The sequence below is a fragment of the Dendropsophus ebraccatus genome, chromosome 12 (genome assembly GCF_027789765.1).
Source record: "Dendropsophus ebraccatus isolate aDenEbr1 chromosome 12, aDenEbr1.pat, whole genome shotgun sequence".
In the NCBI taxonomy this organism is placed as follows: Eukaryota; Metazoa; Chordata; class Amphibia; order Anura; family Hylidae; genus Dendropsophus; species Dendropsophus ebraccatus.
The window spans coordinates 50643587-50657977 of record NC_091465.1 but is presented as its reverse complement, the minus strand read 5'-3'; the positions used below and the strand labels follow the sequence as shown (position 1 = coordinate 50657977).

The 14391-nt window shown below is 41.3% G+C and overlaps 1 protein-coding gene across 4 annotated transcripts in view; it reads right to left on the bottom strand.

Annotated features, from left to right (window-relative positions):
* The window catches only part of LOC138769978 (toll-like receptor 13), a 110118-nt gene that overhangs the window by 25798 nt on the left and 69929 nt on the right, over positions 1–14391 (bottom strand). The window contains exons 1-3 of one of the 4 annotated variants that reach the window (XM_069948781.1): positions 12779–12841; positions 11773–11984; positions 399–3126 (exon numbers count right to left, since the gene is read on the bottom strand). In XM_069948781.1, the coding sequence (XP_069804882.1) occupies positions 399–3106 (2708 nt within the window). In that variant the 5' untranslated portion in view covers positions 3107–3126; positions 11773–11984; positions 12779–12841. Of the gene's footprint in view, positions 1–398; positions 3127–11772; positions 11985–12219; positions 12289–12637; positions 12717–12778; positions 12842–14391 lie in introns of those variants that run through there. The other 3 variants (XM_069948782.1, XM_069948783.1, XM_069948779.1) reach the window with 3 other exon arrangements.

The following is a 14391-nucleotide window of genomic DNA, read 5'->3' as shown; positions in this document are numbered from 1 at the left end:
AGGACCATTGTATGTTAAAAATATTGTATCTTGAGGCCATTGTAAGTTGAGGGATTACTGTATTTGCCTAATGTCTTGATGTTTAGGTCAAGGGAATATCTATAGGTGGGTAAGAGGTAGCATTCACGCCTAGACCCAGGTGCCTCATGGGGTCCAAAAACCCATTTCACACATTAGAGGGCACCAGCAGGTGGGTAGTAAGTAGTAAGTAGTAAGCAGGTGGGGAGTAGAGGACTTTTTGTAAAGTTTGCATCAGAGCCCAATAGCTTCTGATATCATTAGTTTGTGTTTGAATTACTAGAATCAACATTGATGTAGTTCTTATATATTTGACAACACCCATTGTGCAGATTCCTATGGAGTCCTATGGTAAATTCACACAAAAAAATCACCCTTACCTGAAGTCTGGGATTTCCTCCAAAAATACAACAAGCAATACATCCTCCTTCTCATAAAAGACTCTTGAACATGCAATCTCAGCTTCTATTTTGCACCACTGACTTTCCAAATAACCTGTGCTGACCACACACAAAGTCTTACGACTGTTGCGAATAGCATCCTGGATATTATCAATATGGTAGGATCCTGGCATGAAATCTCGTGGTTTAAAACAAAGTTTATATTTCCGTTGTCCTTCTTTTTCCAAATGGAACAAAAGCTCTTTCACGACCCAGTGTTCATCTTCTGAGCAGTAAGAGATATAGGCATCGTATTTGTAGAGTCTTTTTTCCCTTTGTACTTTATATTGGAACCAAACTTTCATCATGTGGTAGGAGTAAAGTATGGACCACTTCAGTCTAACCGTTACAAGACTTATGACCAAGAACAGGAACGTTAATGTGAAAGTAGCAATGAAAAATAAAGCAGATATGTCAGTTCCGCAAAAACTTAAATCCTGGTTTAGGAAATTGATGTCATGGACTGCTTGAGCAAAACAAGTGTATGATTGTAAAAATGGTATCTGCACCTGAGTGTTAGCTCTAGACCAGTTCTGGAACCAGTAATTGTCACAGGAACATAAGAGAGGATTCATATACAGATCCAGATTCCGTAAGTTAGACAAGGGCTTAACCAGGTTTTTACTAATGTTCCGAAGTTTGTTGTATTTCAGAGAAAGGTTTTCCAGCAAGTTAAACTTTACAAACAAATCTTCAGGTAGATCTGTCAATTCATTGTTATCGACGTTAAGATATCTGACTTGACTACATTTTCTGATTAATTCCACCGTGGTATTTATATCGGATCCATGGAATGTCCCGGACATATCAAAGTCTGTCAAATTGGGCAAAAATGAAAAAGATACGTCTTTGAAGAAGGAACTTGAAATACCCTGCACGTATAGCGTTTTAAGGGATTGCAGGCCTTGAAAAAGTGTTAGCGAAACTTGATCCTTATAGCGTTGTGTTTGGTAGCTCATATCCAAGGTTTCAAGATGCGGAAGTTTCTTAAAGGGATTTTGAGTATCACGTTTAGGAAAACTCACTTCGTTTCTACTCATATTCAGAAAAATTAGAGTTTTCAGTGAATAGAAAGTGTTATCTGAAATCCTGTAAATTTTATTATTAGCTAATACTAATGTCTTCAATGATTTAAGCTCTCGAAAACAATAACTTTGTACCGCATGTATTTGGTTTTCTGACAATAAGAGCGTTTCAAGTTTCTGCAGATTGTAAAAAGCCTTTCTCTTGATTATTGATATACTGTTCTCCCGGAGGTCTAGGAACTTTAGATTCTGTACCGTATTGAAGTCATATGAAGCTATGGTTACTATTTTGCAGTTTCTCAGGATAAGGGTTTCCAGCTTTTTTAAGCCTATCAATGATCTGTTGTTGATGAGAGTGAAATAATTTTTTGACAGGTCCAAGTATTGAAGATCAGTTAGAGGACTAAATAATCTCTCTCTTAAATGTGCAATCTGATTTCTTTCTAAGATTAAGGTGTTAAGAGATTTTAGATCGGTCCATGTGCTATAGTCAATTTGCGCTATTTTACACTTGTTAAGATACAGAACTTTAATGTGCTTAAAAATATTAAGGTCTTCCTTACCCAGTGCCCTTAAAGCAGTTGTTGTAAGAAAGAGTGATGTTAGATTTGTGCACTCACCAATTTTTCTTAGCTTGTTATGTGAAACCTTTGAGTGCATTATGTACAATTCCCGTAATTTTGGTAAAGACTGGAAAACCTGACATGGAATGAACAAGTGATCATCAAGTGCGGGTCTCATGCTGGACCAGTGCAGTTCTGTCAGTTCAGGGAGTTGGATCCCAAGCAGGGAGTTCATATTCAATGGGTTTTCATCAAATATGATCTTCTTTAACTTTGGTACATTTGAAAAAGTGCTAATATTGATAATACTCAGACCATTTTTCATGAGCGTAAGAACAGTCAGATTGGGCATGTACAAATAACTAAGGTCTAAATGACCAATCGAGTTATTCCTCAGATCTAAAATGTTCAGTGAGTGCATTGCTATGACTGAATGAGCAGTATCCAAATTGGCCAAACCATTAGAGCTCAGGTTGAGTTTGGATATCTCAGCTAGATTCTTTATGGCTTCAGCTACAGGTGCAAAATTGGTAATCTTGTTGAAAGACAAGTCAAGTTCTTGTAAATGATACAGAGGCGTTAAACTCATGCTATGTATTGTACTGATATTGTTATGACTAATGTTGAGAATCCTAAGTTCAATTAAATCAGTCATGTCCCAATTGTCCAAACTTTGTATTAAATTTTCACTGAGGTCCAGAAATAGAAGATTTTTTAGATTCTTGAATGCCCCTGATTGAACTGTGCGGATTTGATTTTTGTTCAGCCGAAGGTCTAAAAGATTGGGCAAATGGGAAAAAGTCTTGTGTTCCACTATGGCTATTGCATTTTGTGATACATTTAGCCATTGTGTTTTATTGGGGAGAGGATGAACAGCTGTGGTCAAATGTACAATCCTTTGTCCTATGCAGTTTGCATATTGTGGGTTCTTATAGGCAAAAAAACACTTTGCATATCCAAAGGCAGATAATGGAGGTGCCATCTGTATTAATATTAGTACGAAGATTATTTGTTTCACTGTGCAATAGTTATTCATGATGGGAAATTCCCTTTTCTCCATACAAAAGAATTATCTGTAAGCTGAAAAGACAAGAAAAAAACTAATGGAAAAATGTCCACCTTTCATTTGTAATAGCTGTACATCATATGATACAGGTCAGTCATGTATTAATACTCTAATACTCCCCATTCTTGGACAGATATTGTATTAGGGGGGGGGGGGGGTACAACCTAGCTCAGTACACTGTTGTATTCTACTTATACTTTTAGCTGACATTGGCTAAATCTGCACCAAGTTTATGAAACAGTGAGAGCAAGAGCCACTGTGAAAACGGATATACAGATAAACCATTAGTAGATAAATCAGGTCATGTGAAGCCTCTTAAATGTAACCCCTTCACATCAGCAATCTGTATATATACGTTCCTACTGCACATACCCTGTGCAATAGGAATGTATATATACGTTCCTGCTGTGACGGGGTTAATAATGTGAGCAGGAGCATAGCGATCCCGCTCACATTAAAGTCTGGGGCCTCAGGTAATGAGAGTCAGCTGCGATCCCGCAGCCGACTCTCATTAACCCCTTAAACGCCGTGATCTACAGGTGCTCAGTGACAGATCAAGCCGTGCTGTGGGTGTCCTGATCGCATGTGCCGACAGGCAGGGGTGAGCTCCTTACCTCCGTCCTGTCGGATGGGGGATCCATGTGTAGCGTCTGCTCTCAGGCATCCTTTGTTCTCTGCTCTCTGCTGCCGGCTACTCCCTCCTTCCCCTTCCCCTCTCTATAGAACAGACAGGTTGTGTCTGATGCAACAAGTCACAATTTCCTGATTTTTTGCCGTGGATGACAGAAAGGAGAGGAGGGGGGGGACCTGGGAAAAGGCTTTTTAAATGCAGATAATGGCCTATTTGCCTAATAAACCCAATTACAAAGTTAAAATCGCCTGGACTATTGATTTCTGCAAAAAATTTTCACAACAGTGACTCTTTAACCCTTTGAGGACCAGGCCCAAAATAACCCAGTGGACCGTGCAAATTTTGATCTTTGCGCTTTTGTTTTTCCCTCCCCCCCCTTCTAAGAGCTCTAGAATTTTCAGTTTTCTATCTACAAGGCCATGTTAGGGCTTGTTTGTTACAGGAATAATTGTACTGTGTAATGGCGTCTTTCATTTTACCATAACATGTATGACGGAATCCCAAATATATTATTTATGAAGATATAAATAGGTGAAATCAGAAAAAAGAATGCAATATGGTAACGTTTGGGGGGTTCCTGTGTCTACGTAATGCACTATATGGTAAAAGCGACATGATACTATTATTCTATAGGTCAGTCCGAACACAACCATATGCAGGTTTACACAGATTCTCTAATGTTATATATATTTTTTTAATGAAATCCTTTTTTTTGGCAATTAATTATTAATAAAATGGGCCTATTGTGAGGCTTATAACAGTTCTATTTTTTCACCTACAGGGCTGTATGGGGTGTCATTTTTTCCACCATGATCTCGTTTTTATTAATATCATATTTGTGAAGATCGGACGTTTTGATCACTTTTTATAATTCTTTTTATATATACTGTAACAAAAAATCGGTAATCTGTGCACTTTTTTCCCTCTTTTCATCTAGGCCGTTCGCAATGACGCTTGTTATATTTTCATAGATCGGTATATTATATGTTTATTTATTTATTTTTATATGTTTTATTTTTATAATGGGAAAGGAGGGTGATTTAAACTTTTATTGGTGGAGGGGCTTTGGGTTAGTGTGTTAGTGATTTAAACTTTTTGGGGGGGACTTGTACATACATAACTTTGATTTTTACACTAATCATTGCTATGCCATAGGCATAGCATTGATCAGTGTTATCTGCGCTCTGCTCATTGAGCCTGCCTGTGCAGGCTTAGTGACCAGAGCGCCGATCGGACCGCACCGAGGCAGGTGAGAGACCTCCGGTGGTCCGTTTTAATGATCGGGACCCCCGCAGTAACACAGTCACTTACATTTAAAGGCCACGGCCGCACCCGGATCGTGGCGTTTAAGGAGTTAATGTCACGCTGCAGTATTAGTGAGTGTACTTACTGTATATACTGACAGCAGCTCCCTGTGTACCTCATAGAGCTAATATCATACACCCCTCCTCCAGGCTGTGCTGCCCTGCTCTGTGGTGAGTCTGTCCATAAGATGGCCGACATGGATGAAAATGAGACCATGCTCTGCCCCCCAGTGTCCACCACTGAGCCCCTATATGCCAATGGAGGACACAGGGGGCATGGTCACATGTGTCTCCATGTCGGCCATCCAATGGACAGACTCACCAATTATACTAATCTTAACATCATCACTTCCCCTTAACAGTGAGCATACTGACATGTACCTCTTTTTACAATAACCCTCTCACATTATTATCCCTCCAAATGTGGGATAATATTGTCTACATTTCCCTAAATCACCAAGAATCTTTACATTATCCCTTTCACAGCTTTGGAGCAGCAGGAATACTGACATTAAACCCCCACCCACACTGCTTATAGTATGAAGAATATAATTCAGTGCCCTAGACCACAAGGAATGTTGCCATTAACCCCTTCACTGCTCTCATTCACCACCTCAACCAAATAGTTTACTGTCACCTTGGTTCCTTGATTCGGTATGTGGTGGAAAGGGTTGACAAATTTCTTTGGGAGGCTAAGCATGAACCAGCTGTCATTGTCCATGTGGGAGGCAATGACAGAATACATTGTAGGTGGAGGTCTATTAAGAATAATTTAGATAACTTGTTGCCAAGTAGAAGGGAACAACTTACAAGGTTGTATTCTCTGTCCATGGGAGATAACAGGGGCCTAGAGAATTAAATGAATAGCTTAAGTCTTTAGAGCATTGTGCTGACGCTTTATTGGTGTTCCTGAATGGAAGCGGGTTTGCTGTGCTGGAGGAGGGAATCCTAGAAGGGGAAACAAAGTATTTAAGCTAGGGATATGGATCGGTGAAAACAATTGTACCCATGAAAATTTAATTAATCACATCACTGATATTGAATAGAAAACTAGATGACAACTTAGGCCATGTTCACACAATGTAAGTAAATTATTAATCACGGCAGTTGTTGCTGATTTGCAACACAGCCATGATTAATGATTAATTTTTTTTTTTTTTTTTTTTTCTTCTCTTTTTTCCTATCCTAGCATTTTCATTCCAGTTTTCTTTTCATCCCAGTACTTTTTTCAATTCATACGTGACATTGCATGTTTTAATATTAACATTACTAATTTCATGTATTTGTTTTTGTGCATGTCATTCACATTTCTGTATGTATATATGCTTTATATGTGGGTTTTTTCTTTTATCTGTTTTGTTACTTACATGGTTGTATATGCAGATATGTATGTTCTAACACACCGTATTCCATGTTGTTTAGAGCCATGAATAAGGGCAAGAGAGCCCGAAACGCGTCGGCCTTTTAAACATTATACAATAAAGGTTTAAAAGTAATCAAGCGAGCTGGAGAGTACTTTCGTGCTTATACCTTGTTGGATGCCCTTGGGTCCGGGGTTTTTTTCTCGCGTGCTCGTGGAGAGGCATACAGCCATAATAAGAACACCACATTCCATCTAAAGGGACTTCTTTGTTGTGAGTGCTGACCACTCTTTGTTTTTTGCATGATTAATCCTCTACCCACATTGTGCTGCAGGCCAAGGGAATCCTGACCAAAATGTATGTACATAGTATACACACCGACCGGGTCCCCTAGCGGCTATTTCAATGAATTGCGGCCACAGAAAACCTGTCAGTGCACAAAATGGAATGTGCGGCTCCGGCCGCACGCTCCATTGAGTGCAGCTGCGAATTTGGATACGGGTGTGCGCGTACGGATCCGAATTCAACTGCAGTTAAGATAATCTGGCCGGGTCACGGAACAGCCGGTGTCTTACGCCATGTGAACATGGCCTGAAAGTGTATGTTTACTAATGCCAGAAGTCTAACAAGCAAAATGGGAGGAGGAGGTTTTCTGTATGTTACAAGTGGTATGAAAGCAAATGATTCAATAGTGGGTGATGATTGTGAGGATGTGGAATCCTGGTGGGTAGTACTACAGAGTAAGGTAAACACTTTTTTGTGTGTGTATGTTATCTATAGACCAACTATCATTATTGAGAGGATTGATGGCCAGCTGCTCACACAAATAGAGCGGGCTGTCCAGGAAAGGAAAGTAGTGATAATGGTAAATTTTTACTAACCAGATATAGATTGGAGTCATGGTTCAGCTAAAAGTATAAAAAACTAAGACATGTTACACAGTTAGGGTAGTATTACACGGGCCTTTGGGGGCCTGATAATAACTGAACGAGTGCCGATCTGCTAGATCGGCGCTCCTTTTCTGGGCCTATTACACGGCTCGATAATCGTTTAACAAGGGCTGCAGGGACATCGTTACCGATGTCCTTGCAGCCCTTGCTTAAACTCTATACATTACCTATCAATGCTGCAGGGCTCCTCTTGCGGTCTGCTTCTTACCGGGTCCCGCGCACTGCAGCTCCAGAGCGGCCGCAGCGGTCACGGACAGTGATTGGCTGAGAGGCCTGTCAGCTAAGATAGGCCGCCCTGGAGCTTCAGTGCGCCGGACTCGGGGAGAAGCAGAGCGCAAGAGGAGCCATGCAGCATGGAAAGATAATGTATACAGTCTGGAAATAGTCAGCCGCCGGCCGCATATCGCTACGTGTAATATTCGGCGCCCAACAATTATAGGTCCAAACCTATATCAACAATCAGCCGATGATCGTTGTCATCGGCTGATTGTTGTGTTTATTACACAGAGCGATAATCAGCTGGATAGGGCTGATTCGGCTGATTATCGTTCCGTGTAATAGGGCTCTTAGTATGGTTGAAAAATAACACATGCCCATCAAGTCCAACCAAGATGTTACAAGAGCAAAAACATTTAATTTTAAGAAGGTACATTTGCCTGGGTTAAGGGCTGAACCTCAGGACAGCCCTTTACCTGCTGCCTGTCACTATGCCTGGCTCCGGGGACACTAATGTGTGTGGGGCTAATCACACTGAAGTGACCTTGCACATAATAACCCCCTTAAGGACAGAGCCTAAAATGGCCTTAACCCCTTCAGGACCAGGCTAATTTTTGTTTTTGCGTTTTCGTTTTTTCCTCCTTGTGCTTAAAAGGCCATAGCACTTGCATTTTTACACCTACAGACCCACATGAGCCCTTATTTTTTGCGTCACTAATTGTACTTTGCAATGACAGGCTGAATATTTGCATAAAATATGCTGCAAAATCAGGATGATATGCGCGGTGAAATTTAAAAAAAAAACACAATTCTTTTTCTTTGGGGGGGGGGGGGGGCTTCGTCTTAACACCGTGTGTTCTGTGGTAAAACTGACATGTTATGTATGTTTCTCAAGTCGTTACGATTACAAAAATATGTAACATGTATAACTTTTATTGTATCTGATGGCCTGTAAAAAATTCAAACCATTGTTAACAAATATATGTTCCCTAAAATCTCTCCATTCCCATACTTATAGCTCGTTTATCCTTTGGTCTATGGGGCTGTGTGAGGTGCCATTTTTTGCGCCATAATGTGTTCTTTCCATCGGTACCTTGACTGCGCATATGCGACTTTTTGATCGCTTTTTTTTACAATTGAACCATTTACCGTGCGAGATCAGGAATGTGATAAATTAATATTTTGGGCAATTACGCACGTGGCGATACCAAACATGTTTATTTAGTAATTAATTTATTTTTATTTATAAAATGGGAAAAGGGGGGTGATACTGACTTTTATTAGGGGAGGGGGCTTTTTATTAATAATGACACTATATTTTTAACTTTTACACTTATACTAGAAGCCACCCTGGGGGACATCTAGTATAAGTGCACTGATCTCTCATTCAGATCTATGCTGCATAGATATGCAGCATAGATCGATGAGATCGGCACTCGTTTGCTTCCGGCTGCTGCAGCCGGAAGCAACCGAATGCCGAGTCGGGATCAGCGCCATTAAGGCGCAGACCCCGGCCGGTATCAGTCGCGGAGATCGCTCCTCCGTGACAATGTCATGGGGGAGCGATCTCCCTACTAGAGACCAGGGAAGAGCTGCTCTGAAGTCTTCAGATGCAGCTGTCAACTTTGACAGCTGCATCTGAAGACTTAATTACCGGGCACGGCAATCGGATCGTGCCCGCTAATAGCCGCAGCCTACAATGTATTCTGCTCCGAACGCCCCCACTTACGCGAGGACGTACAGTTATGTCCTCGTGCGGGAAAGGGTTAAGGACTGGGACAATTTTCAGTTTTCGTTTTTTCCTCCTCGTTTTCTGAGAGTTATAACTCTTTTTCCAGCTACTGGGCCATGTGAGGTCTTGTTTTTTTCTGGAACAACTGTAAATTGTATTGACGCCTTTCAATCTACCATAAAATTAATGACAGAACCCCCAAGATATTATTTATGGGGTGTAATTGGGATAAAAAAAATGCAATTCTTAAAGATTTCCTATTTTTTATTGGGATGGGGTCTGTGTTTATGTAATGCACTTTACCAGGTTCACACTACGTATATTTCAGTCAGTATTGTGGTCCTCATATTGCAATCAAAACCAGGAGTGGATTAAAAACACAGAATGGATCTGTTCACACAGTGTTGAAATTGAGTGCATGGCTGCCATTTAATGACAAATATTTGCTGTTATTTTAAAACAACGGCTGTTATATTGAAATAATGGCAGTTATTTACTGTTAAATGGCGGCCATCCACTCAATTTCAACATTGTGTGAACAGATCCTTTCTGTGTTTTTAATCCACTCCTGGTTTTGGTTGCAATATGAGGACCACAATACTGACTGAAATATACGTAGTGTGAACCCAGCCTTATAAAACTGAAATTTTATCTTTATTCTATAGGTCAGTCTCAACACAGAGATATGCATGTTTACATAACTTTTTTAATGTTTTACTATTGTTATTAACAGTAAAACCTTTTTTTTGCAAATAGGTGTGATTTCAAAGGCCCTATTGTGACTCTTATAGCGCTTTTATTTTATCACCTACGGGGCTGTATGGGGTGTAATTTTTTGCATCATGATCTCTAGTTTTTATTATTACTTTTGCAGCGATAAGACAGACCTTGCATGCCCAGAGCATAGGCGTATTACACGCCATGGAGGGGCCATAGTACAGTGTAGGGTCTTCCCCGAATATGAGGTCACCTTATTGTGGTGGGGTGGTTTACACTGTTTGCAAATGGTCTCATTATTTTTGTGGGAATTTTTTTTAGCAGTTGTGGGGGGCTGCTTTTAACTATTTTCAGGTCTCTAGCAGGTCTGTATCTTGCCTTTGCGGTGAGCTGTTGCATATTTCAGTTTTTTTGTGTTTGTAGTTTTTATTAGTATCACATCTATGTAGATGGGACGTATTGATCAATTTTTATTAATCTTTTAATATAAAATGTAAAAAAAAAATAACAATAAAGCAAAGCGCTTCATTCCTATTTTCATTATGCTCATCAGTTTGCGGGCTTTGAAGTGTGCTCCACTCCATGAAACTCCTCCATGGGTGCTAGGAAAAGCTGGATCCAGTCCTGGGAAACTTTCCCAGTACTGGATCAATCTTTTCCCAGCACCTTGGGAGGGGGGACGGGGACGGAGTGGAGTAGACTTTAAAGCCCGCAGTCTAATGAACACAATGAAGATAGGAATAAAGTGCTTTGCTGTAAATTCGCTCATCTCTAATCCCTACTTCATGGGGCATCGGTAGTAGGAACGTATATAGCTGTATGGCTGAGGTGAAGGGGTTAAAAAAGGTAACTTAGCTTCTGAGTATATTGCATTGTTGTTCATGAACCACTCTGCTCTAGAGAAGTGTGCTGCTCACTGTGTAGTCTTTGCCATTTATTTTAATATCTGTAACTGGTATTCCTTATGTTTCTGCTTTCTGGTGCAACGGATTTACTATTACACAATATGCATATAAGGAAGTAAATGATGCAACTGAATAACTAACTTTAACTGGGGTTTTCCATTACTACATACAGTGGTACTTCCATGACAGATTTACTTTCTGTGAACTTATGAGCCTTATGCTGTAGATTTGTGGCAGATTTCTGGAAAATAAAATCTGCCACAAAACTACAGCATAAGGCTTGTAAGTTCACAGAAACTAAATTTTCAATAAATAACGGCTGTTGAAAAACCAGCCGCTATTTAACTGAAAATTAAAATAACATTGTGGCCTATGGAATCCCGGCCGGAGTGTATAGACTCTGTATAGTTTCCGGCTGGGTTTTCATGCGGCTGCATAGAAAACTGCTGTGTGAGTTTTGTGCGGCCCCCACAGACACAGACCCCATATGCAACATACAACTAACATTTTGTTCAGATTATTGATGGCTCTAATGATCAAAACACTATCAAACTAATTTACTAGGACATATACATATAGCAAAATGTTAAAGGGCATGTCTGGTCTGTGGCACTTTTTTCATATCTGGTTTGTGTTGAACCATTCTTTTCTATTGCTGACATGTCAAGCAGACAGAAAATGCCCACAGTGTAGAGATTCCCCCAAACACCTCTTTAAAATGTGTTTGCTTGGAGTAATTATATTGATTGCCAATTCGGATAGACCATCAATGTTTGGTGTGAGTCTACCCCCTAGTCAGTCAGCATATAATTCAGCCCTATACTAGTGAATACAGATTACTGACCTGCCATAAAGAGCAGATTGTTCTCTTCTCCACGGCTCTCTTGTATTCAGAATCTTTCACTTGCTGATGAATCTTGCCTGGTACTAAGTGATGTGTTAATAAGCACTATGTAAGGCAGTGAAGTTCCTGTCCAGTAGGATTCTGTAGAGATGCCAGATGAGTTCTCTCTCCGTATGAACCTCTTGTAATTGGTTTTAATCCTCTGCACTTCCCTATTGAAATAAACAAGAGAAAAGTCAACATGCAACTAGCAGAAATAAAAAGGAAACCACTCCTCTTCTGCATTTCTATATACATCTGTAGTTACACAATCATTATTCCTTCATATCCAAAGATTGTCTGAAGTCAGTTCATGAAATTTCCCTCCATCGATATCTTCAACAATAACATCTAATGATAAGTGAAAGCATCCAGGAACTACAACTACTTAACCTTGAAGTATCACACCTGTAAAGTTACACAATGGGGTGGCTGAGTGCCAAGTTGTTACCAAGTCACCAACGTCTATGTGAAAATCTCAAGTTTCCCAGTACTTATCAGCTGCTGTATGTCCTATAGAAAGTGGTGTATTCGTTCCAGTCTGACACAGTCATCTCTGCTGCGTTTCGGCGTTCACCTTTCTCAAGGAGCATGTGTGCTTGATGCTCCTTGACGTATGTGAATGCCGAAACGCATGTCGGAGTACGTGGCCATTGGGACCTGTTATGGGTAATTGTGGTTTAGGTGGTATTTGCATGTATGTAGCATCAAGCTCCACAATGATCGGTATATTTTATTGTTTACACTAGGCACTTTATATTGTGCAGGTCTTGTGGGACCTTACATGCAGTATGTATATTTATATTGATATATATTGTTTACATACCAGCTGCCTATAATTATGTTCTTATATAACTTTTTTCCGGTGCTGACTCTTTATTTCTTGTCTATGTGTTTATTTAATTTATCCCTAGCCGGGTCGGTATCTATCAGTCGTCTCAGTCAAAAACTCTAGCCCCCAGCATACACTATAGAGCTGACTGGCAGTGCTGGACTTCACCGCAGCGCACAGTAACTATGGACGTTGCCGGCGCACCCCTAGCAACCAGTCGAGCCAGTTGCCAGGGATGTCATCAGGGGGCCGGCCACGCAGGTCTGCTGTAGAAAAAAGTGCCGCTCATGCGCAGTACAGCTGGTCCGGTCCGCGCCGTACTGCGCAGGTGCAGAAAGCCTCAAACTCATTGCTGGTGGTCCGGCAATGAGTCCGAGGCTATTTTGTACCTGCACAGTATGGCGCGGACCGGACCCGCTGTACTGCGCATGAGCGGCACAGAAAGAACGTAGGCGTGCTGACGTTAGGGACAACACGCCTCTCGGTGACGTTGCCACAATTACGCAGGCTAATCACGACTACTTGCCGCAGCTCACCACCCACCGTGACTACTTGGGGGTAATTAAATACAGGGCCCCAACTTTATAAAGTAAGTTTTCGGGCTGTACACTCCAGGGAGGGGTGTTGTAGAAGCAGGTTTGGGAAGTGTGCTACAGCACATTCCCATAGCGTTATAGCTATTTTTTAAGTGATTGGTTCCCTTTAAATAGCAGGAACTGGAAGGACTTACTGTTGGTGGATACAGTATCACTTTACATGGCGTGTGCTCCTTTTGCAGCTTTTGCAAACTGGAGAAAACAATTTCTTGCAGCTGAGCCTGCCACATTTTCTGTTTTACTACAAAAGCATTGGTACGTTCTGGTTTCCTCTGCTCAGCCACCTTATATTCTCCTTACTTCAGTATTCAACAGAAGATCTGTATACTGGTTTTCAAGCTCTTCAAGATAAAGTCTATGCGGCTGTTAGGATTGGGACAGGGAGACACAAGGACAGGTAAGCCCTGAAGCTGGCACCCACCCCGCTGTCCCTACCTTCTTGCCTCAGATGCTCTAAAATAGCAAACGGACAACTGGACGGCAGTCCCTAGGCTGGCTGAGTGAAACACAGAACAATACAAGACAGACAAAACACAATAAGGAGAAGTCAGAAGTCCAAGTCAAATACCAAACGGGCAGCACAGTACAAAATCGTGTCCAAAGGGGTAGTCAAAGGGTTAATAGCAGAAGTCAGGTAACCAGGAATCAAATACAGACTAAAGGCTAGGTCAAGTAACTCTAGGGTGAACCAGGTACTATCGCAGGCGAGGAATGAGAGCTCAGGGCTGATACTTATAGAGCCTGGAGTCCCAGCCCCAGACTTGATTGGGGCTGAGGCTCCAGGTCCTGCCCAGATACAGACATCTAACTGGTGAGTCAGCTGTCAGTCAATAATTAGTGAACACACACACAACACCTAAGCTGATCAGCCAGGGGAGTGAAACCCTGGCCTCTGCTACAACACAGAACAGCTGAGCAGAGTTAGTGAAAAACATATGGCTGCTATGGACGCCGAGCCGAACGCCCGGCCCGAGTCCTAACAGAACCCCCCCCCTGAGGAGGGGCCTCCGGACCCTCACGAAGACCTCCAGGCTTTTCAGGATACGAAAGATGAAAACTTTTTATTAAATCAGGGGCATGAAGATCTCGTGATGTTACCCATGTACGCTCCTCCGGGCCATACCCCTTCCAATGTACCAGATACTGTATGGT